Below are 26,211 nucleotides of genomic sequence, written 5' to 3' on the forward strand. Positions count from 1 at the left end.
AGTGCAAAATTATGCTCACAGACGCGTAAACGTTTCTCCGAAACTCAATGACGTAAGGTCAAAAAAATCACATACACGGAAGCTATAAAAATGAAATTTTTTTTCATCTAAATAATACACAATTTGCAGCGCGCAACCCCTTTTTTCTGAGACAAAAAATTCAATCTCGCCAGCTAGTGTGAAAGGCTCGCTTTCTCGAAATAGAAAAATTGTTCGAGCGAAAAAAAGAGAACGGGGGAGGGAGGGAGTGAGTGAGAGGAAAAAAATGTACAGCGTATAGAGCGAGTTTGCAGTCGCATTGCCGCATAGTGGCATGGCAATTTGGCGTTAGGAATCAATTAGCACTCCATCATTCGGCACGATTCCGGTGCGAAATTACAAATCGACACCGTAGAAAGAGACACCGACAATCGAGCCCGCGCGCGCGGATGGGGTTTTCGCTTCCGGCTATAGTGTACTTTCCGTTCGGTCCTGTAATTTAACCGAAAAACCGGCGCTACACGGAGCTGCGGTATTACAATGCTGTTTTTTCGACTCGACCTGCACCTACGAGTCGCTTATTGTGTTTCCCTTGCAATGCCATCGTCGCGTTCGGAGCGATTCACCGCGAGACTCCATTAACTTTTCGATAATGTTGAGCTTCCGCTGCGCGGCCTAAAACAGCAGCCACTTATCGAAAATGCGCGCAGCTAGTCGTAAGAGGAAAGCATTTATTTTTCGTCTCGCGTGATGAGGGTCAGAAGCTTTGAACTTAATCAATGCTGGTGCAGGATTGATAAAAAAACCCACAAATCCAATTCAAGATCGACTTCCAGTAGCTGTGCTGGCTAAAAGGAAAATAATTATAAACTTTGTTTGTGGTTTGTAGATGTTTTGTTTGAGCCATAGATACTTCTAATGCTTATCTTTGTTGTCGGTAGCTAGTGTAAAAACTTACGCAAGAAATTTGCTCTTATGGACCCTTGCGAAATTTTTCTAATTTAAATAGCCTCAAACGAAATATGGTGTGAAAATACTTGTAAATATAAAATTTTCCTTTTTCTGTTTGAAATCTTGACTCACTTTTTCCCTCTTATGTGCACGATGATTATCTAAAAGGTTCCCGCACCTGATGATGAACCGGCGCACTTCAAAGGCCTTCGTTTTTTGTTTCTATTGATGAGAGTCCGGTTTTAGCTGGCTACACGAAGAGTTTTTGTCTTTTACAGCTCTTTGGATCTGTGCAAAACTTTTGCCTTGTTCAATGTAATATTGTACTTAAATTGAAATTGAATAAAATTTTGAACTGTTTTATCATAATGTATAATGATTAACGAACAATGCCGTAAAGAAAGCTAACTGATTTCAAACTTGTGTGTGGCCATATCGTAGCCAATAACTAATCGAAATTACGGGCTTCTACTCGGTAAAAAGTTTTCTAATTTGATTTCAAAGTTCGTCTTCGAAATTCCTTAACTCTTTTGATTTGCTTACAACAAAGCAAATCTTAATTATCAATTTGATGATCTATATTCATATATTTCTGATTCTTTGAAACTATCATTCTATTTTGTTAAAGAACGCGGTAAAACTTTATACTTATTTCAGCTCATTGAACGAGAATTTCTCAAACAATAAATAATTCTTATACTTGTTTAAATGTATTGAAGTTTCCAAATATCTATCCTAAAGCATAATTATTCTCTTGGAATTCAAACATTTTTGTGCACTAGAAATCATCAAATCACTATTCATTGACTTGAGTTTAATACACCGTATGGAAAATATTTCTTGGGAAATATGAATGTCTCATTTGTATTTTTTTAATATTTGATTGCGCTCAAGACTATTTTTCCTGGTAACCGTAAATGTGCGAAATTCACATAATGCAAGAGAAACTTTTTTTATTAAATAATCTAATTAAATACTGATTACTTCAGACAAATCGAAAAAATTAAAGTCATTTTTTTAGTAATATTTTTATAATATGTAAAGGCTAAAAAAATTTGAATTAAATTTTAGATAACATTTTTAATCATTTTTGACATTTTATTGAAACCAATTCAATAACTAAGTAAATAATTTGCTAACAAAAAATAAGTAGAAGTCAAAAAGGTTAAAAATTACTGATAAAACAATATAAGTCACATAATGACAAACTTTAGTTAATGAAGACTGTAAATCATCGTACATTGAAACTTGAATGACATATCGCCCTATACTATAGTAATAGAGTAAAGTTTTACGAACTCATTACGATTGCCATAAGTCATACACGACACTTTGAATCGAAAAAAAAATTTTATAGAAAACTTAGTCTCTTTGAAAATTTGTCGACTTGAAGTTGAACAATGTAAAACTTCCGGTTTGTTGCATGTAATACTTTGGGTTCATTTTTTTCATTTTTTCAATGTTACATTTTATGGCTGTCATCTTGCTTGGTATAATAATTAATTGAATTTAGTAAATTGTCGAAGAAATTTGATAATATTATCATGGCATTTAATATGTGCGATCGTAAAAGAATGAATTTCTGATGGGCACTTAAAGTACATCAAGTTTATGTGCATAAAAAGCATAGAAATGGAACTTTATGTGAAAATAGAAATTGGCATTTTTATATGTCTCGGTCACATACGTTGACACGATGTAAGATTATGATATACATTATACAAGATACAAAGCAAGCATTTTTTTCATCATTCTAAATCCAAACTTTCGTATAAAGTAATTGAACATACATTTCATGGAAAATCCATAAAAAGCAGTTATTCTTTGCCGCCCAGTGTGAAGTTGACACCGACCACATGGAGCATTTACTGGTGAGATTGCAAAGCGATCTCGATGTGCTTCATAATCGATGCGACGACTTCTTGACTGGTAGCTGTGCCACCCAAATCCGGAGTACAGACACGATCCCTCAAGCTGCCTCTGATACCGGCCTTTATGAGCTCGGCGTACTTGTCCAGGCCGAGATGCTGCAGCATATCCGAGGCCGCGTGGAGCATGGCCACGGGATTGGCTATGTTCTTGCCGGCTATGGAGTGGCCGCTGTTACGGGTGGCCGGCTCGAAGATAACGTGATTCTCGCCGACGTTGCGGCCCGAGTAGATGCCGACGCCGCCGAGCAGGCCGCAGACGACATTGGAGATCACCGATCCATAGAGATTCGACGTGAGTATCATGTCGAACTGATGAGGATTCGAGACGAGCTGCATGCAGGCATTGTCGACGATCATGTCGTTGCACGCGATTTCTGGATAGTCCTCGCCAACGGAGCGCGCCGTTTCCAGGAACAAGCCGTCCGATAGTTTCATTATGTTGGCTTTGTGAACAATGGTGACCTGTAACCGAGGCATTGCATATCATTCCTATTGGTGTTTATGAAAGCTCATGAAAGCATCAAAACGATAAGCTGACGCGCTTTGACGATAGTGTCTAATTATATTGTTTGAAATCGATCTTGCGACTGTTGATATTTGAATTTTTATTGCTGATAACAAGAAATGGAAAATTACGAATGATTAAAGTATTCCGTTGAAATTCTCGTTTTACATTTCGACGATTCATTCCCTCAATACAGAAAAAAATTCATTTACAAATATTCTAATACCTTTAAAAAGTTATTAATGACACGAAAGTTAAGGAAAAAGTTTTATAAAGCATGAAATTATAAAATTTAATTTCAGTTCTAAATATGCTATTCTCAGTTCATGAACTTAATCTAAAGCTTTATTCAAAGATTAAAAAATTGACTGAATTCATCTGTTTATAAAATCTCTATACCCACATCTCTACTTTTCAAATATAAATTTAGCCAAAATCAAATTATTATTTATTCATAAAAAAATTATTTTTATAATATATTCTTGAAAAGAGCTTAAAAATAAAAACTGATTTAATTCAAAGAAAAAAAATCACAGCATTATTATTTTGTATAGTATAAATTATTTATGTCAAGACGTGTTAAATTTTTCTAGTGTTTTTCTTTTGCTTTTTTTTTAAATGAGAACGAATTTCAATTATCATGTATTCTGATTCCTTATCGTTTCAAAGTGAATAATGTTGTCAATTAATCAATTCTAATTGATAGTTGGCGGAAATTTGCAATTCAATGAACTTTATAGAGACTGATTGTTAAAGAAAGCGTATGCAAATTTTCAATAATTCCTCTTAACCCTGCAAAAACGTATTGCTTTGAAAATAATTTTCTCACCTTTTTACGGCCATTATTGATCGCATGCTCAAAGGCATATCGAGCGATCCTCTTAGCATTTTCTTCCGTTACGATTTTCAAGCTCTCGACGACACCATCGGTCGTTTGATGCTCCAACATGGAATATTCGCCTTCGACGTTTTGACGGATTATCGTGATATCAACATTGTTAAAACGTGCAGATGTTCCAGGAAAAGAGACGCACTGCACCATATTGACGTAAAGATCAAGTTCTTTCCTCAGAGTCACGTTACCCACCAAATTTTCGCTCGTTAAACAGTTGCTCTCGATGTTCCCTTTGAGCGCGATACCATTACGTTGAATGGATGTAATAGCATAGTCAAGATCATCGGTTGTTGAATTTTCGGCAATTTCGATTTCTTCAAAGTCTACCGGTACACCGGTGTATTTAAATATCTGCAAAAAAAGTTGCGATTTTTTTTATTCGATGGGTCATATATTCACTCGTGATTAAGTACACGTTGCAAAATTCATATTGCAATCGAATTTAATAATTTTTTTTAGCGATAGTTAGTCAAAATGCAATCAGAGTGATTTGATTAATTTGATGAAATAAATTTAAATGAAAATATTCCATAAAAATGTTTATAAATATTCATGCATTCTCGCGAACATAAAAATTTAACATAATCCTCTATTTAATCTCGGCGTATTAATTTTTCGAAGTTTAAAAAATGAGCGATGTAATTTTTAATTTTGGCGCGCGCCACTAGGCGCTCTCTTAGTATAAGTTACAGTACTGTACCTTTTTGACGTAATCCATAAGTTCAGGACCGGTGCCAGCTCCAGGCAAGAGAGTGACCGTGTGCCTACCTCCATAATAAACGCGAGGATGAGCTTTGTGTTGAGCGATCGATCGCCTTCTGGGTTGAAAGTCTGCAGTCGGTACAGCTGTTGCATATGGAAATTGCTGAAGCCTGAGGCAGTTACAGCTTAGCATAGCTTTCCTCATGGTCATCGTGTACATTCCTATAAAACGCAAACACTTATCTCATATAAAAATTTAGCGAATCTTAATTGTTACACCAGAATAAAAGGAATAACTTTTAGCAGATACATTTCTACACTTATGTAATTTAAAATGTTCTCGATGCGCTTCGTGCACATGTAATAAAGTCGTCAATCGTTCGTGGAGGTCTAGAAAATGACTGCATACGAGGCAGCGCATATATTATACCGAAACACAGCTATATAGAACATGCAGGATATTTAAATGATTGTCAAGTTAGAGGCATCGCGTATCTTGCGCCAATAATGCCGATTGTTTCGACGAAAGTCGAAAACATCAACATTCAGCTTGTATTTTACATGATTCAAGTAATATGCGTAGTGTGACGATGTAGGTCAAGTAAGAAGTACGAAAAAATGTCAACAAGTGCGCGCGCAGCCAATGCGTATGGATGCGTAGGCCTTGCGGTGTGCTGCTGCCAACACGTGGTACACAAAAATTCCAGATTAAATTATTCACAGTGCTAGCACCAGGAGAAACTCTCTCACCTCTTAGATGAATCAATTAGATGATGTAATTACTGATGGCGATATAAACACAAACACAGGCACGCACGAAGATATTGAAACGAGTTTGTACAGAGCGGCGAAAAAAGCACCGAGAGTCGTAGCAGCCGAACCTCACACAGGCGCGATCCACGGACGCACAAAAATCATGTGGCATTGAACGAACACATATCTTTTCTATAGATCATATGTATGTACTATGTGAGTCAGACTCAGCTGGCTATATAAATGAATTCTCATCGTCGCTTACTGTGCGCAGAAGCACAAAGAAGTTCACCGTATGGGATCCCTATATATTGTACAATGCTTGTAATACGAGTTTTGGGTTTTTTTTCTGTGTGCCGAATTTTTCGTACGTATTACGTGTACTCGCGCAAACACAAAATGCGCTTGGGGATGGGGCCTCGCTCGCGCTTACTACATCGGTAATAAATATTGCGATCTCGCTTTATAGATTTTTGATCGAGGGGGGTCTCGCGAATCGCCACCTCCGCTGGTGCAATTTTTTTATCGTACACGCGTGAAACTTTTGCAGCGCGAAATGCATATTTACTCGTATAATACAGACATTTGGCCTCGAGTTATCGGAAATAAAATACGAGATCGCGCGGGCACCGTTGGCTCGGGCGAGCGACCGAGCGGCGGTGTCGAAAACGCTCGGCCAGATAACACTCTGCATACATATGCGCTCTCCTCGTGCGATTTAATTATGCGCGTATACGCGTATTATACTGGCGAGCTTATCGCGCACGGACACACATTATGTGCGTGTATAAAGTCACACTCGAGAGCGGCCCGACGAGCCCGGCTGCTGCTGCCTTTTTCGCCGACTGTGCCGCGTTTTACGCGCGAGCCTCAGTCAGCCGAACCGACATTCATTGTTCCGAGCTTTTGATATTATTTTTCGTACTTTGAGAAAATTAATTATAATTATTTGCCTCGCGCCTGACTTATGAGACATTTTTCAACAATTTATCGCACAATAAGGTTCAATTAAAAAACTCGAAAAATCAAGAAAAAATCAATTTAATACAAAAATATAAAATCAAACAAGTAAAAAGTAAGAAAACAAAAAAACAAAAAACATGAATGAAAAAAACGAGAAAATCAAGAAAAAGAAAAGTCAGAAAATCCCAACACAAGCATCGATGTTTCACATCTGGTGCATTATTAATGCGTGCTTACTTTTCAAATCGTTCCCTCTCATTGAGTTAAGTAATCAGAGTAGTTTCTTGAGCTTTAGCGCACCAGATGTGAAACATCGATGCTTGTGTTGGGATTTTCTGACTTTTCTTTTTCTTGATTTTCTCGTTTTTTTGATTCATGTTTTTTGTTTTTTTGTTTTCTTACTTTTTACTTGTTTGATTTTAGATTTTTGTATTAAATTGATTTTTTCTTGATTTTTCGAGTTTTAATTTGTTTTTAATTTTTTACTTCTTTTTTTGTTTCGACTTTTACTTGTTCGATTACTTTTGAATTCTTTAATTTTCTTAAATTAATAGTAAGATGTTTCACATCTTGCAGCTGTTCATAAACAGCTGATTTTTTTTAATTTTTTCAATTTTCAATTTGATTTATTAATCAAATTAGTGCATTGAGCTATTATCGTTCGTTATATCTTAATATAACATGATAATTTCGACTTCCCTTAAGAAGACACACACTCATAGACACGTATAGATACATGCAGTAATAAGTATCAGATTTGACAACGTGCATGATAGTGCATAGTCTCGCGACGTACATGCATAGACAACACATACGTATTATATGTATTAGCGATACGCATAAGCAAGAGAGAGAAAGATATCTCAACGCAGTCAATCTCGTGAGCTGAGCCGACTGCTGTTGCTTATGCTGTTACGTTGCCTCGTGCGTATACGTAAACACAGGCATACGCGCGTCGAGTCTCGGCAGCGGGCAGCAGCAGAAAACAGTTCTGTAGCTGGCGCGGCAGCCAATCACAGCGCGTAGCGCAAACCGACGCTGTATAGGCAGTTCTACGACCAAAGTTGCGCTCGCTCGCTCGGACGGACGGACGGACGGACGGACGCTCGGTTTTTACGGGTTTACCCCTGACACCAAACGCGAATATAGATGTTTCACATCAAAAATTTAATTAAACTTCGAACCGATATAATCTGAAACTAATAAATTACACCTTTCGTTTAATGTAAAAGTTTTCGAAATCACTCGAATAACATGTCAAAATATACACCTTTGAAATTTCACTGCGACATCATAATTATGAAAACCATATGGATATGATAATCATTATTGAATCTATTGTGCAATCTGAAAAGCGAACTTTAGTACGGTTGGATTCAAAATCAAAATGTTGGTATTTTTTTATTATATTACTTAAAAGGTATGATCATAAAAATTATTGAATAATTTAATAATCGAATTGCTGCAGACAATGCATCTTTTTAAATGAAGCGATTTCAAATTTAGAAATTTTTTCCTTACAGCGCGCTAAGAAATATTTGTTCATTTCAAAAACAAATTCTAATAAGGTTCAGTTGTCAATAAAGTAAAGTATCAGTTGTTCAGCTGAGAAAGTCTGCTATGACAAAAATTCATTTGAATAAAAGACAATTTATCTGTCTTTGACGATTTTACTTTTCCCATTGAATATAAAATCACTGAACATTTACTTTTGAGTGACATCATGCACGTTTTAAATATTACTACTTAGTGCATCATGAACGAAATTCCAGTGGATTTTTTAACCAATATACATTTATCTCTCGAGCTCGTACCTGGAAATTGTGCAATAATCCGTTCCACGCATGCGTAGCGTATATAACTATACGATCCAAGGAGAATCAATAAGATGTCCTTCTAGCAGTTTATGCTATCACCAAAAAAAAAAAAAAAAAAAAACATGAAAAAATGACGATGCATTCATTCTGTTTAGCTGGTTGCAAGCAGCTCATCGTACTTGACGAGTATATACTTATTCGGAAAAATTATAACCGTGCGATCAACTCTATGCATATATGGCTGCAGGTACCGGGAACCCCGAGGAGCCGCAAAACTCGGTCCTGTTAATTAAAAAGTATAAATGCAAGCCCAAGATATGAGGGACGCTTGCGCATAAATAAATAAAAAGTTGCCCCGTGGAATCCATAAAAAGCCATCCAGGATCGTCGGTAAATAAAGCGCTCGACTCGTACCGCGCACAAACGACTTTTACAATTTTGCTCGTGCTGCGAGGAAAAAACGTATACAAGCTACTTTAATTGATCATCGACGAGAATATAAGAACGACGGAAAGGGAGAGAGAGAGAAGATGCGAAAAAAGTCCGACTTGACCATATAATACCCACAAGCTCAAATGTATTACATTATCCTCACACGATTTTTATCTAACGAGCGTAGAGCAGCGACCACACTCCGCACGCAACTTTCGCATTAAATGCCTGGTCTGCAGTCCGAAGTTCTCTTCACGAGCGGTGGGATTTTCGAAACTGCCTCGCGCGCGATATAGCCACAAATTTGGCAGGCCATCGTCCCGCAGAGCTAATTAATAGAGAGTACTGCATCGCTCGCTCGCTCGCAAGAGTTCGTTCGCAAAATATATAACACTGCAGCAGCGAGAGAAGGTCAAGGAAATATAAAAGGGGGAGTGTTGGTTAAAAAAGCAAACAAGGCGAGTCGGTATATACGATATGCGCGCATGCGAGGAGGCCTCGAAGTATATTCGTAAGGCGAGTATTATTTATACATATGTGTGTGGCGTGCGAGCGAGGGCTATGGAGTAAAGTCCTCCTCGTCGACGGTAGCTGGCTGCTACACGTATATGAATAAACGCGCGTATTCGCATCGTCGTCAGATCTTTTGCCGCCTGTTAATTGGCCCTAATAGCCCGTATACTTGGCACACTTTCGGTTTTATGGCTCGCCTTGTGTGCTTTATATATTATGTATAAACGTTGTATATTTGTAAGAAAAAAAAAAAAATAGAGCCGTGCACTGTCGCGGCGAAGACTTGCACCGAGAGCACATTGCGATACGCACGCGAGATTTTTTTTCTGGGACACGGAGCACTTTCGTCCACTCGCTGCCACGCTACGCAGTGCACAGCGTACACGCACGATCATAAGGGTAGCGCGGATTATGAATTTTTCCTTTTGCCGCGGCCGTATCGCGACGCGCATGATGTGTGCGAGTGTGCGTATTATGCTCGACGTGACAAAGTGATTTCGTAGCGAAGATAAGTCAAGGTGTCGCGTTGCCCGGAGGATCTTGATGAATTTTTATGAAAAAGAATTGTGCACCTACGTATACGTCAGGGCTTCGAGTAGTTGCATATACATTCGTACACTCATGCGATGCTATCTGCATGCTTGTGTGCTTATATACGTATGTGCACTCTCAGGTGCTCGCAAAGCCACTCTCTACCTTCCGGTAGAGAATAAAACAGTTAGCTTTACACGTGTTTTTATAGAGAGATACGACATCGCGCGCATATATACATTCGGTTAGTGCTCGAAGCGGTGACATTCGTTGCCTGTCACACGGCGTTATATCGTATATATGCACGCCGCTGTATGTGCGCGAGATTCTGAGTGCACCGCGGCCTGGCTTACAACCGCTGGTGGCAGCGCGTGCACCAACGATCAGCGACATTTTGCAAAACTACCGCCCAGCACAGATATTCATACGCACTTCGGAGTGTTTGATTAATGCATCCAATTGTTGATTTTCCTTTTGTTCCATTGCTACGGCGGTTGTTGTTTTTGTTTTCGTTCGCGCGCAAGAGTTATCTTGCCACTCGTGAACGAGTCATTACGAGATCGTCTCTGGGCCGTCGATGAGTTATTGCAGAGTGCAACAAACTACAGCAGCCAAATCATCGAGCGACAGCGAATCAACATTGAGAAGAATAATCGAAGATCAAGTATATTAATTAAATCTTCCGATATTACTCGCACACAACTGTCGGTCCCATCGTTAAATCGTAAGGTCGAAAATTGCATGAGTTCTCTCAGTCTCTCTGCACTCTCGGTTTTAAATGATATAAACCACTTTGCGGCAACGCAGGCCATTTGCTCTCTGTATATCTACACGTGCGTATACATACAGATTCTCGACTACGTACTGTAATCCCATTAGGCTTTTAAACGTCCTTTTGTTCGTTCGTTTGAGACTCGCGCGTAAGAAAATTTTTCATATTATAAAGTTCGTTCCATCTCGTTCTCAGTCATGCGAATGCTTAATGATCGCGTTGTCGTGTGTTGCAACGTGTCGAGCCCCTTCACGCACTCGGCAGCCGCAATTGCATCCAAAAATCTGTATCTATTGCTTTCGCTTTTGAATAGTGCGTATACGCGCGAGACGTCGTCGGCAATGTTCATAAGCACAGGCTCGAGTTCACACGTATGCGTGAGTTTAAAATCCTTTTAGCGAGTCTTTGATTTTTCCCCAGCTCTTATATATCATGTGCCTGATGCTCCTTTTGTGAAGGATCTTTTCTTTTTTTTTTCGAGTATTCTTATGACAGGCTGCAGTTTATCGCCAGCATAAAATGTCTGCGTATACATTCACACAAACTCGAGCACAAACGCGCACGGGTAGCTCTACCGCGTATACGCTGCACGCATGCTTCAAGTCTATATTATGCTTTACGTTCGCGCGAAAAAGACACGTACATAGATAAGTAACAGCAGAAGCTGCACTCAACTTTTTTATCTTAATGCATTAATGTCGAACCTGGCGTGGAATGTAATTTTCAATATAAACGATGTGCGCGTAGAAACATTCGATGCACTCGTACGTATTATACACTTGCGAACCTTCAGCGGCCCACGGCAGTCTCTTGCAGTTTGCAGTTTTTGTCTCACACACGCTCAAGTCGAGAAGAAAATTGTCCTTTTTTACAGAGGCTTTGTGAGCTTCCGAAAATTCCACAGGTCTTGCAAAAATATAAATACCGAATGAGCATATAATATTATTTGTATAAGATATATATCTTTAAAGTGCAACATTCAATTATATACACGCACACATATGACAATCATCACATGAACATATTATATGCAGTCAGATTTCTTGATTCTTTTCATTTTCATACATAAAAATGGACTTAATGGTTATATAATACTACGTATTTTACGACGTACTATTACTGCTGCAAGCCAGCTGAAAAATACGATGCAATGATGTGTAGCTAAAAATAAAAGTAGCAAGAGAAAAAAAACTAAGCGTAATCGCATTCCTTTTCTTAACAATAACAAATTTGTTTAAAATACAATCGATTAATAATTCGGTGACTTGCATGCTGCATAATCCTTATTGCTGGAGTGAGAATAGAGAAAGACAGCTTGTGTCAGAAACAGTACTTTTGATATTTGGCTGATAAATGTTACGATAAACAATATTTATAAAGAGCATTTGGCGCTTTTGCTTTCAACTCCTTCCAACCCCCTTTCATTCCAGCAACCTTGTCCTGAAGTTACAGACTATATAAAGTTACAGACGACCAAATTTCACCCGCTCCTAAAAATTATAATCACAATTCTTAAATTAGCATAGTCTCCTAAGTTTCCTCTGATACAGAGATCGACTTTGTCATTACCGACATAAATACTAATTAGTTCTAAATTACTCCTAGATGTCACATTTCCTAATTTGCAGAAATTTTAAGAGGACAAGCAAAGTTCTTAGAACATAAATTGAATATATTTCTATGACATGGATGTATTTCTACTAATATCTATTGCAGTATTCAAGATCCAACTCTTTTCAAATGTTTAATCATAATTTTGTGTCTGTGTTTTCTTAATTGCAGAGCTGTGCTTTAATTTAAACATATAATAATTATAAAATGAATAGAGGGACCATCCGATTGCGCGCTGAATGCGTCAAACCCCACGGCAAACCCGTATTGTTATAAATGATTTTTCCTAAAATCATAAATATTATTCATTGTCGAAAAATAGTGGTAAATATGAAAAATTGTGTAAGGAATATAAATTTCAAAATTTTCATCTTCCTTCTTAAACCCCAAATTAGATTTGCGCGAGTAATATTCCACCTTATATTGCATAACCCTAAAGATCATAAGAATGTTTAAAATTCTTTTTTCAATTTATGTATCAGCTCTAATGTTCACGCTCTTAGTATAAACAAGTTGAAAAAAGCAAGAAAGTACTCGCTGTAAGGCTGCGCTACGCAGATCTATATACATTCGACTCAGTGAAGATCGCCGAAAGAAGATATTCCAGCCATGATCCGATACGGAAGAGCCGAGGCATATTTTGATGAATGGGATAAACGATCGCGCGCGAGCAGAAGCGGAATATAACGATGGCAAATATCGTAATTGACATTGGGATAGGATGGATAATGTATTTACAAGTTGATCTCTCTCATTCTCTTTCTTAAATGCGCCTGACGGATGCTTTACCGAACAACGCGTACAAATACACAAAGCTCGAAGTGCGCGCGAATATAAGTAGCGCGATACGAATGCGCGCACGAGCTTCGCTCATCCTTCAGACATCCTATCCTCTCTATCTCTCTGTCTCGCTCTTTCTGCTCGCTGCTCACTATAAACCTGCTGCGGAGGAATCATTTGTCAAGAGTCACAATTCCCTCGATTAAGCAAATAAATCATCGAGCGCGCGGACTTCTCTCCTTCTCTCTCTCTTAAATGCAAACGGCGGCGAGGCATAAATTCAAAAAACATAATTTAATGACCTTGGCGTATGGTTGCTAAGTGCGCTAGCCTACCTTGAGAATCGGACGAGTAATCAATTGACCGCGAGCAAGCTCGGAGGAACCGAGAACGCGAGAAAGAGAAAGAGAGAGAGAGAGAGCGACAAGCTGCGCGCAAAACGAAGCAAAGAGAATTGCTGCAGATATGTTCCAATGGTGTACTGCGTTTACATGTGTGTGTGTGTGTGTGTGTGAGTATAATATGATGAATGCCGACCAAGATATGAATTAAGCTCACAGTCTTTCTCTCTCTCGATCGAAGCAATAACAATAAACACGGATGCTGGCGCAGCTTTGGCGCGTCCAGCTGTTATTGCCACGAGTGCGAGCATAAACAGCTCTCCGCACGACGCCTCCTGCACTCATGCTACACGACTAATTTTTCAATATAGTTACACTCATTCGACGAGCTTTGCTACTTAAAATAGACGCGCGCGCACTGGCACATCGTTGTATGTTGTGCAGCTGCGCTATAAACAACAGGCAGCCACAGCAGCAGCTATCAGTGATATACTTTGCCTATATCAAGCCCGCGTATACACTGTAATCAACAATTATTTATGACGAACGAAAAGCTACGCTCTTGCCGATCGTAATTTTTGGCTCTGATTCCCAGTTAAGGAACAAGTTTTTCTTTCCTCCAAATGGGCGCCCTCATTGAAATAAATATAGCTATATACGGAGCAGCGACGCCATAAACGTGTACTTTATTAGGCCGACGATCGCTAATGCTCCATCTGTCAATTGATCATTATATCGTGTGTGTATATATATACGGATAAAACGATTGCGCCGAGAAGCTCAAGCTCAATCCACTCTTATAATAAATTCCTACACGACTAGCAAACAAAATATGTATCGAACGGTGCAAAGTACGATTAATAGAAAGTACGGAAACTCTCTCAGATACACGCGGCTACTGCTAATTCCGAGGATGTGCTGAGTGTCAAAATTTAAATCAAAACGAAGAATGCGTATTTGCAGAGCACATCGTAAATTCGAATTTTCATTGCTTATGAGAGTAAGGAAAGGCTTGCTACTTTTTCCCACACTATACTTGTAATTATCGCAGTATTAACGATGCTCGCTAAGCGTCTAAATCAAAATCCCGACGTTCTATCTCAAAACGTGCATTAGAAACCTAATTAGCTCCCAAACTTGTCTGGGTAGTGGTCTCTATTCTAAATGCAAGTAAACTCCACACCAATTTGGAATAAAAAAGCAATTTTTTGTAGAAAATACATTTCGTAGAATAAACGTGCAATAACAATTTTTTGAAACATTGCTTTAATTATGAATTTTAACGAGCAATATTAAAATTTTCTATGAAGATAATTTTACCTCATCATTGGAGTAAAAAGAGTTATTTTTATACATTTTTTATTTGATTAGCGAATAATTCATTTGTTTCATATATGATGAGTGATTGTTAAAATACATTTATGAGACACTATAATCAAAGTGATTTGATCAACAAAACTTTAAGTTATTAAACAAAAGTAGACTTCCTAAACCATTTTTCGTACTTATCAGGGGAGTACAGATACAAAGACAAGAAGAACTTCCCACAAACCCTCGATGGCGAAAATTCAAAAATGTCAATCCGTTTTGTTGCACGATGCTGTGCACGTGTGACATATTGCACAAGCTGCGGTTTTAGAAGAGTAAATGCGGCAACTCTGACGCGTCTCAAACAACGCAAACGGGCATGTGTATATGTGGATGTACATGCAATGCAAGACGATGTCTCCGCGGGCGTTCGAAATTTCAAAGGCACGCGCACGCGTCAGCACCGCTGCACAGCTTTTTCTTTTACTCATTTTGCTCCTCGACGCGCGCGAGCACATGGAAAAAATGTTTAACCTTTGCGCGCGCGGCCAACTCAGGGCTCGGGCCAAAAATGATCGCGGCAATTTCATGCACGCGTTACACATGCATTAGCCTCGCTGCAGCGCTGCAATTTTTCGGAATATCCAAATATAATGACCAAAATCTTGGCTGAGCGCCTTGCAAATCGAGAGAGCGAGAGAGGAAAAAAAGAGTGGCTAATGGTGCTCGTTGCATCTCTCTTTCTTTGGGTAAATTATGCTGATTTCAGGACGAATGGTGGGCCACGTGAAGTAGTCCGTCACTCTACTACTGCACAAAAAAAAATGGAGAAAGCGAGACGTACAAAGGCTCATTTTCATCTCTCACGCGCGTGCGAGTTTTGCTTTGGGCAATTTTCGGCTCTGCCCTTATATGCGTATCGTACGCGCGTTGTATGTACTGGTAGAATTGCATACAAATATCATCTTATAAAAATGTACGCGCAATTTTACTTTTCGCAACTGACTCAAAAGAGGGATGCTACTGGCCGCTCATTTTTAACTCTTGAGGATAGTCCGATTTTACAATCACGCGAAAGCGTTGACTCAAGATGGTGCTCTTTTTTATATGCGCGAACAGCGATTGTTTCGCTTGCAAGAGCCCGAGCCGAGCGACGTCGAGGCCGTGCACCGATGTTTTATAATATAAAAACAAGGCAAATACTTTGAAGCAAACAATTAGACTGCTGGATTATCTTTTGCTGCCTTGCGCGCCTTCAATACTAAACGTTTCAGAGAAAGCCATCAACAGTATAAACTTTAAGACTTTTCGGTGTATTGGACGCAAGTTTTTCTGACTATCAACTCTGTGCATACATTTATGTGCGAGTGTGTGTATACATTTTCATTCATTAGACTCCGAAGCCAAATTAACTGTATCGCAGAGCTATATACTCCAGTGAGGAAGATCGGATAGTACCGAGAAACACTGATATTTATATATACACTCACACAACACCTTTATACATCCGTTTATACGTAGGACCTCTTTTTTTCTTAGCAAACATATATTGCCCTTTCGGAGTTTTTACAGCTTGAGCTATATGTATATCCATGCCATAATCCAAGATCGCCCGAGTCCAAACAATAAAATAGATTATGGCTTGTTTTTAGCATTTTACCTGAATCGCGTTTTTATTCAAGCAAATAAAACTTTGAACGAGACCAAGTTTTAATTTGCCAATCTGAATGGATACGGTGACAATAAAGTCTTATTGTAATCAAGCAGGTTGTGCGTGCGAATGAACGCGTGTAAATATATATCTATACATTCAAGCATGCACATTTGGAAATAAATGTAATTTAAGCCATCAGTTGAGATTCTCACAAACGCGCACGAGTCGTCTTAATCTGCTCGCCCCGAAAAACCAACAACTTTTGGAGTTCCGACGACGTTGATGATGATGATGATGATGATGCTGCTGCTGCCACTGACCCGGTGTTTTCTCACAAGAGCTCAATAGATACCTGCCACCCGACGCGTCAATCCACTTGTATGTCTGTGTGTAAGAATTGTCTGCTGAGCAGCACTCAGAATATACACGATAATCGAATCAATTCTCCGTTACCGGCGCGCATCGCAACTCACAAACGCAGCACAGCACGCACATATGCCCTGCAGCTCTTGCTACTCATCTCTTTTATTTTTCCTCTCTGTCCTGACTCGGTTGCCGCAATGAAGTGCTCCATTTTTAATGACACGATTTACGCTGACGAATACCGCGTGGACGTAGTCGCGCGCCCAAAAATACCCTAATCCAGAGATGCCAATATTTATAAGCTCAAATAGCTATCTATGACCATCTGTTACTTTTTCGATGTTTTACTGCGTCCATAATAAAATCCGCGTGACGGAGCCGCTCGGGCCTGCTGCCACCGCCACCAACGCCACCATTGCTGCGGGGTAAAATGCTGAAACTTGGCGTCGAGTTGCGAAAATACCCCGAGCTCGAACTATGCCCGCGTTCTGACTCGACATCTGGACTGCGCGCCTTCTTTGCGGTGGCGAAAATATTTTTCAAGGAAAATTTCGATCGAGCATAAAACGATTGAAATTTCGTTGGCAGCGCGCACACGACGCGAGATGCGGTAGGAGTAAAAAATAAAGATATTACCGCGCGTAGGTATTTTATGTTTATCGCGTGGAAGTGATCGAGATGGCGGCAACTCTGCCGATTTAAAAAAAGTTCTTTTCCCAAATAAACTTTATTGTTACTTCGTGATTATACGAAGCGCATAATACATTAAGTGCTCGTACGTATTTTGGATATGCACGAAGAGCGTTCAATTTCGGTATATGTGCATTGCAATAATGCGACGCTGCATCGCGATTTTGATACTCATAAAAATAATATTTTTTTAACATTTCTCAAGAACTGCATTAACAAAAAAAATGGAAAAGCTCTTGACTTTGCACTTAGTCCGTTAAGACCGTTATATGGGTTGCTGTCTCCAAATGAGTTTTTGATTAACTAAACAAGCCCAACTGCTAATTATTTCATCGGGTATAATCATCATTGAGTTAAATAATGGAGTTTAGAATAAATATTGCTTTGGGTGTCTATGATGAACGAGCGAATTTAATTCATAAAAGATTGTCCATATAGTCACATTAAAGATGGATAATTCCATTTTAATGATTCAACCGTTGGAAACATTACGACTTACAATATGACTATCCTCTACCGCAACCTTTGAATAACATTACCTATGAAGCGTTTGAGTTAATGTCGCATTTGATTCTTTTTTCATGAATTGGCAAAGTTGTCGAATGTACAAACTACCGCGAGTGAATAATGATAAAAAAATAGATTGCAGCTTTTTGCGAGGAAATATTTTGGATGTTTACTAGCGCGGTCACGCAGCAGATCTGGTGAAAAAAAAAAAAAAAAACAAATCAAAAAGTGTGAAAAAGAGAGATCTTCAGGTGACCTCGTCAACCGGTCCATATGTATAGACGAGCGCCCAAACAGGACCGAGTAAAAAATAATCGGAGAGTGAGAGAGAGCCTCACGCTTATGCCGACTTTTTAAACGTGTGCGCGCGAGCGGCAATCGATCACAGAACTTTTGGATTTCGTACGTACGCGAAGTCGGCGCTGGAGCTCGAGTGCAGCGTTATAATCCCGGTCCATCCACTCCATCATGTAAAATCGAGGCGCCTCGTGGCTAACGACAAACGCTCTCCTCTGCGAGCGCAGAATCGATCTTCATCCGGGCACAAGAAAAATATAATGTAGCGAAACGAGAGGAGTGCCGGCGACAGCGGCAGCAGCATCGGAAATCATCGTCGGTTAAAGAACAAGGAAAAGAATAAGAAAAAGAAGAATCGAATAATAGGCAAGGCTGAAAAAGGTTTGCACGTAAGGGGCAGCTGATAATTTTCAACGTTTTTCGGGACTCGACATCGACGACGCCGACGCCAAAATATCGTTTAGTCTATTCCACGTAGATATTCTTTGTTGCGATGCGCCATTATACGTTGATCTATAATTTTAGGGATTTTTAAAGATCTTTCACAGGATGGGTGGTTAAGTGAGGCGTGATTACTCGATCATTAGGTGAGAGCGCGCTAATGAATTTCGAAATCCAAAAATTAAACTCATAATCTTGCTTACGCTGCATTTCGATAATAATGATTCGGGATTAGTTCAAAGGCTGCCCTTGCTCTGTATTTAATAGCGTTTGTTTACTGATGAGATCGACAAAAATCATTTCGATGCACGGTTTCGAACACACGCCTCTATGATTAGATAGTAAATACGCGTACTTCGAGCCTCGTAATAATAAATAAACAATTGTTTATGCTGGTTGAAGGTGTAATATTTGTATTTTTGTTTATAATTTCAATGATTCTGATTTAAACAACTAACGTAACAAGAAATTCAAGTATCTACTTTTTTCATCCTTGTGAAAACAAAATTTTAAATTTGCCTATATGTGACTTATGACATTTTATAAAAAATTAATAGATCGGTCGATGTCAGGAATCAAACAAGTGCAGTAATAAAGAATAGTCAGCGTTTTCAGTATTTATTCACATGCGTTATTCTCTTTCAACTAATTTGAGTCACATCTAGTGAAACAAATTTTTACAATAATAAAATATGTTCTCCAACAAAAAAAAAATATCATCGTAGAAACTCACTTTGAACTTCATCGTTTAGCATCTCAAAAATCAAATATGAATGAAAGTATAATTCAGCAGGACTATCAAAAAATCAAAAAACATTTTAAACTCTCAATTTACCAAATGTATATAGGTTCCTTTTTATAAGTGCGTTATTAAGATCCAGTCAAAAAACTCGAGCGCCCCTCACACTTTTCGTTACACCTACTCTATATCTCTTTCTTCCAATAATACAAAAATCGAAATATTATTATAGTAGGTGTTGTGGAATTTGAAAGAAAAAGGAAAAAGAGGTTGGGTAAGCTACGCGTATCGCACCCATCTATCTTGGACGGATAAATGCGCGTATATACCATATGGTCAGCTGCAAATTTTTAACTGGCGCTACAACTTCAACGGTCGAAAAATTGCGAACAGACAAAATGCGAATCATAATTTTATAATTCGGATATTTTTTTTAATTTGCATTTCAATTCGGGCGGGCTACGCTCGGTCAAAGAGTACCTTTACCGCGACTATCATCACTCGAATTTTGTGCTTATACGTTACGTGCCTGATAGTTTAGCCACGGCTTCAAACGAGCTCCTTCTGTTTTCGCGCGCTTTTGTTCTCTCGCCTTCTGTATATTTATATACATACATGCGCATATAAGCTGGTACATATGCACACACATATATATTAGGCATGTGAGCATATATTATGAATTAATACCCGGCATTTCTTCTTGTTCTTCATTTCGTTTGTAAAAAAAAAGATGGATGCAAGACCAGACACACGATGTATGCGTGTTTATTCCTTTTTTGCATATACAACGATTCGGCGTGTTTTGCCGGGTGTTCATCATTTTCTTTTTTACCGCGTGTATCTTGAGCTTTGAAAAATTACGCGCGAACAAATTATCTTGCTGCAGTGCGTGTAAATCGAGCTTGTAATAAAAACAAGAGAGAGAGGGAGAGAGAGACTTCTTTGAGAATTAAAAATTATTATCGCATCGGGAGCTGCCGCAGTCTTGATCGCCGAGAAAAAGTTTCTTACTTTGCATCATTTCAGCGTGTTACGTAAATTTCCCGAATTATTTTCATTTACTCCCCCCTCTGTCTCTCAAACGCCAGCAGACCCACAACCGGTCGCGACATCCTTGCAGCAATCCATGCAGCAAATCACGCACTCTGCGAGCGCATGTAAGATGGTGCTCGGACGAATAATATTTCTTACGTGTGTACTCAGCTGGGCAGCTTTTCGAGGCAAGTTTGTAATTATCATTTAACGATTCGTGAAGCGTCGGGTCCATATGTGTAACTCAGCTACGGTGCAGCCTTAGCTGCTATTGGATAAAAGTATATGCAGGTCATTGCGCGAATCAGCCATGAATAAAAGCACTGGTGAACGATAGAAATCAAAGTTAGAATCCTCGCGTGTACTAGACCACATCCGGTTCCTTAGCTCGCGCACATAGCGTATATATACAGCAATAATTTATTCTTCGCTCACAGCTCACGTGCTCATAATAATATAGAGTATATATATACGTATATATATGCGCACACATATAACATAAAACTTTCAGACTACGGTCAGTAAGTCGATAAATAAAAGCGTACTTAATAATCCAATTATATACGTCGATATGAAAAATTAAGCATCCCTCGTAGCTGAGCCTATATATTAAGGCCGAGCGCATCTCTTATGGATAAACTTGGCTCGTGCCTAATAGTCTCCCGAACGAGGCTGCTTTATACGTAGGACGAAAAATCATGGCTTTGCCATTAGCTTATTAAGGCCCTCACTTAAAGGTAATTAAGAAAACAATCGACAACGAGCTGCTCTCTCTCCCTGTCTGCCTCTCGCTCTCTCCAGCTCGCTCTTGTCCGTATACATATATATCGTTACGACATTTGTAATCTCTCATCTTTTTGCTCTCGCGAATCGAGCCTGGCGTGCAGCTCACCCCGAGTGTACTTTATGTGTAATAACGTCCACGCCAACTCGATTATGTACCGTATACACGTAGATAAACTTGGCGGAATTACGCTTTTGACTTGTGTAAACAAGTGCACGCACATACTGCCAAATTTCTGCTGCCGTTCGCGATTCGAAACTTTATAATATATAATATATAGTGCGCCAGAGAAAGACTTAAGGCTGCTCCTGCACACTCATCTTTCTGTATAAGGATGCTGGTGTATATTAAAAATTGCCCGGCTGCGAGCTGTTATTTGCAAATTATAAACGGCGGGCGAGCTGCATCTCGATCGCAGCTCTGACTCTCCAGCATTTTGGACGTTTATTTTTTAATACTTTGAAGCTCGATTTATACAAGAGAGAAAGAGAGCTGCGATCAAGCTGCGACTAGGAATTTTTAGCCCAAACACGCTGAAGGGTGAACGTTTAGAGAGCGACTAAATTGCCTGGGATTATAAAACGTTTGACCACTTTTTGCTCTCCACTATTTATTTTTCGCAAGACAAGTCACGAGTGCGTATTATACGTATATAACAGTGTGGATTGATTATGTGCTCTTAGCCTTTTTAATTATTCTCTTTCGAGCACGCAAATATGCACACTCTACGCACGGTGCACGGCTCAAACGACGCGCAGTTTATCACCGAAGAACTTGCATAATTCTACATCATGATGTATGCGTTTTACGCATATACGTTCACCGTATGCGTGCGGAGGAAAACAAGGCAAAATTTGGCTTTTAATGGGAAAAAATTTTCTAAAAAATTGGTAGGTTTCTGCACTGTACGAGGGAATGATGAATGCGTTCGAAGCGAGCAATAGCAGCAGCAGCGGCAGCGGGGACTGGCTTATTCATATACGTACGATAATAGACGATCGTTAGATTTTTATGGGCCTCCTCGCTCGACCTCGAGAGTTTATGACGATTCGCCCAGGGTTTCATTAAATTTTAGCATGTGTATGTGCTTGGTCTACGCGTGTGTGTATGTGAATACATAATATGCATGCACCTGAGAGATAATTATGGACAATCTTGTATCTATTTATTATAGCGAGGGTTCAGATGATGAATTTTTTGCTGCCTTTAAATATATGCAGAGTAGTCGGGCAGTGAAAAATGATTTTACCCGATATACCGTCGCGATCGTGCAAGATCGGGATGAAAAATCGAATCGCTGGCTTGTATATATGGTAACGTATTTAATTCAGGACAGAATTATTCATTCGCAATTTATAGAAAACAATTTACATGGATATTTTGCAAGGTAAAAAGTCATTTATAAAACCTGCGAGCAGCAACATCATCAGGACCCGCGCGTGAACGCAGTCCCGTTATTCCGGGTATTCATTACCTACCTATACTAGTTGGATTAATGGACACACGCATGTGTGTCTGCGCGTGTACACACACGAACTAATTCGTTCGGCTCTTCTATGTGAAGATACGCACTCACACATACACACATTTGACTCTGGAGGAAATGATTGCGGAGCAGAGATTTTAGTCGTCATAATCATCAAATGTATCATGCGGAATTGGGAGGCTTGACGTGAATTTTGATGAATATCAGTCGGATTGAAATCAATCATTCTAATGTTCATTTCGCAAGTTCCACAGACGGTGTACAGAGTGCGGTCGCCTCGATCGCTACCTCTTCTGCCAATCCTGTGATTAAGTAGATTACATTTTTCTCTTTAAAGCAAGGAAATTTTTGCTCTCAGGCTATCTCGTCGAAAATATTAAAAACACTTGTTTCGGCTGTTTTAGATGTTGACCAATCATGTATACATAGTGAAATGATTAAATTTCAGTCAGAAGCAATAAATTTAAATGATTCGCGGCGCTATTTTAGAAAAGTATTCTATAAAATGTTTTTAGCCGAAAAAATGGCTTGCATTTTTAAAATCTATTTTTTGGTGCATAGCGCAGACAATTTAACGTTCAATATGCACGATGAAAATACATAATTGGTCCAATTAGATTGCGATTAGACAAAGGGAGGTGTACAAAGCTATTATAAAGAGGCCCATAAAAACAGACGCGCACGTATTTATATGGGTGGCGGTAAAAGCTCGTGCATCACAGGTAGAAAACGAACAAGTCCTAAAAAATTCGAGAGAGAGCGAGAGAGAGAGAGTGTATAAGAGCAGCCAAGCGAACGGTGTTATGTGTAAGGTTATTTATCGAAAGACCTTCAACGGAAAGATTATCCTGATTCTCCTCCTTCTCGCTCGTCTCGCTGCGAGGCCGAACTGCGCTCGGACTGTTGCACAAAAATTGTCGGCTGCTCTTAGCCAGCGCTCGAGAACTATATATTTCGATTGCACGTGTATAAGCTAAAAGATTTCTACCTCGGTGGCTTCTGAGCTGAGTCTTCCCAAAGGTAACCCCGCGCGTGAGCAAAATATTTAACTTCTTTTTTTATTATTTATTAGCTTGGTAATGCACCCTTGAGAATTTAGAAACTGCGATGCATTTCAAGAGTGAGTTATGATGCTCTGGTGCATAGAAAAATTGAGACGTTTGATAATATTGGCATGTCTCGATCAAGATTTATTTCTCCAATCTGGATTAAAAGCATAATCGAAACATCGGTTCACTTGCATTAAAGAGTGAGGATCTTGAGAAAGTTTTCAAAACGATCTGCTCTTACGTATTTAAAAAAGCACGCGATCAAAAATAGTTGATGAACAAAATTAAAAGTGGTCTGTTAACGAAATTCGTGAAATTTATCTTTTTACAAAATTCGTGTTATTTAGTGGCAATTTTTTATATAAATTATTTGAGAGCTTCTCGAGGCACAGCATGCGTACGTACTGTAACAGAAAAAGATTCCTGATCAGAGTGTAACAAATAAGAATAAAGTCAATTACGCAGAGGCGTAGAAAAAAGTGAATACGAATTGTTGTATTAAAATAATTTTACTCGTCGAAAAGGTCGAATTCATTAGTTTCCAGCCGGATTGAATTTTGAAGCGATGTCAGAGATTCGAACGAATAGAATCATCACTGAGTCTCTCTCTCTCTCTCATTCTCGCGGGCGACAAACTTGTTTCATATATATAATGTACAATATGCGTAGAAATGAGACGGCTCAGCTTATATACGAGCCAGCAGATTGTATTGATTATACATTTTTTCCGATTGAGTTCAGATAAGTTTTCTTGAGAATTATGCTAAGTTACGAGCTAAAATTGACAGCGCGTCGACAATAATATAGATGAAAAATGCCTGTCAAAGTAAAGACAGGAAGGTATGAAAAGCAATGACTATTATTAAACTCGAGTTTCATTTCAATTTAATCGAAAAAAAATGTAGGCGTCCAATTTGGAAAGTGACGTCAAGTTTTTGATTTTAAGTTCAAATATAAAATGATCATCAACAAAACGCGAAAGCGCAAACACATAAAACCTATATTAGTACTGCGCGTAATAAAAATCATAAATTTTCGTATCGATCGGGTAAATTCACAATTAGCAGACTTTTGTTATAAAGTTTATTAGAGATTTTCCAAACAATCATTTGGGTAGATAATCCGACCATCGTTTCAGAATTACGAAAGATCGAGAATGTTTGAAAATGTAAATTCTTTAGTAGTACGCGAGTTACTTATTCGTGCGAATATCAAATTCGAAAGGCCAATTATGGTAGATAACATTATTTTACTGACAGCGCGAGCAGCAACACTCTTGACTTTTGTCAACGCGAGTGAGGTTGAATTGCTTAAAATTGAAAATGAAAATGAATTCACTTGGGATGTACTAGCGAATATCGCATATACTATCAGAGGTTAAAGGGGAAAAAAGAGAGCGAGAGAGAGATAGAGAAAGAAAGAAAAAGAAGGAGAGACGGAAAGATCATTATGATCATCAACGCGACGCTTTTAGCGAATTTACGCATCCGGATTCTCAATGATTTAAAAATTATACGAAGACTCGGCTGTATATTACGGCGAGCTTAGTGCTGTACACAGGAATCGCTCGTGGCTATGTGAATATGACTCGTCTATTTGCGTGGACTAAACACATAAGCACACATAATGCGTAATACGTATGCAGAGCTTTGAAAAAATGTATCTCGTTGGCATATTATGTATACATTCCCGCATGGTGCGTTGCGGCGAGCGGCTAATTTATAACATTATAAGTCGCACTCACGCGAGTCGTCCGACGATCTACGGGCCTCCCTCGGGTCGCCTATTCACGTTAGCTCGAAAAAAATCAATCGGCCGACACGTTTGCCAAGAGATCGCATATTCTCGAGAATAGCGCGCCGCCCGTAGACAAGACGACGCTTCTTTCAATGGTTTCGTGAAAAAAAAAAAAAACTGAAGAAATCAAGCGAACTTCTTAGATCATATATTGGCCAACGCACTTATGACGAGCAAACAGCTCGCACAGTGGCGTTCAAGCAGAGACCGACAGGTCACGAGCGGTGAGTCTTCCTCGAAGTTGGTATCGAGTCGAGGCTCGATTGATTTAACGCGTAAGCCGAGGGAAAATTGCTCCGCAAACACTCGAGCGAACGTAGATGAAAAGTTTGAATTTTTCAGCGGCCGAATCGGCTCTTTGAAAAAGCATATAGACTCGGCTTTAACGTTGCGCAAAAGTACAACAAACAAAAGACGAGGACGTAGTTGGTGCAAAAGATGATCCATTTGCGTATCAATGCTCGCTCGGCCGAGCCACAAATATGAGTAATTCCCATAAATCGGCCGCTGCTTAAGGACTCGTGCAAGGCATTATACGCGCGTACCCGCATGTACGTCTCGCGTGCATGTGTACATTTGGTCGTGGAC

At 39.2% G+C, this 26,211-nt stretch overlaps 1 protein-coding gene across 2 annotated transcripts; it reads right to left on the bottom strand.

Annotated features, from left to right (window-relative positions):
• Positions 1 to 2,251: 2,251 nt before the first annotated feature.
• Positions 2,252 to 5,843, bottom strand: LOC106648692 (isocitrate dehydrogenase [NAD] subunit gamma, mitochondrial-like). Of its 2 annotated transcripts, none has more exons than XM_014365768.2 (4): positions 5,714 to 5,843; positions 4,962 to 5,185; positions 4,196 to 4,612; positions 2,252 to 3,323 (listed from the first exon to the last, which is right to left on the bottom strand). In XM_014365768.2, the coding sequence occupies exons 2-4, from the start codon at positions 5,181 to 5,183 to the stop codon at positions 2,796 to 2,798; spliced, it is 1,167 nt and encodes a 388-aa protein (XP_014221254.1). In that variant the 5' UTR covers positions 5,184 to 5,185; positions 5,714 to 5,843; the 3' UTR covers positions 2,252 to 2,795. The 2 variants fall into 2 exon arrangements, with proteins under 2 accessions (XP_014221254.1, XP_023314345.1); XM_023458577.1 differs by lacking the exon at positions 5,714 to 5,843 and adding an exon at positions 5,261 to 5,291.
• Positions 5,844 to 26,211: the final 20,368 nt, after the last annotated feature.

The sequence above is a fragment of the Trichogramma pretiosum genome, unplaced genomic scaffold (genome assembly GCF_000599845.2).
Source record: "Trichogramma pretiosum strain Unisexual culture from Peru unplaced genomic scaffold, Tpre_2.0 scaffold33, whole genome shotgun sequence".
NCBI classification, from domain to species: domain Eukaryota; kingdom Metazoa; phylum Arthropoda; class Insecta; order Hymenoptera; family Trichogrammatidae; genus Trichogramma; species Trichogramma pretiosum.

Bases quoted from the DNA above. Each gene is read 5' to 3' on its own strand.
- LOC106648692 (XM_014365768.2), bottom strand. From the start codon at position 5,183: ATGTACACGATGACCATGAGGAAAGCTATGCTAAGCTGTAACTGCCTC. The intron at 4,613-4,961 runs GTACAGTACTGT...CTTTTTTTGCAG, and splicing joins TTATGGATTACGTCAAAAAG to ATATTTAAATACACCGGTGT. The intron at 3,324-4,195 runs GTGAGAAAATTA...CCTCGGTTACAG, and splicing joins TCAATAATGGCCGTAAAAAG to GTCACCATTGTTCACAAAGC.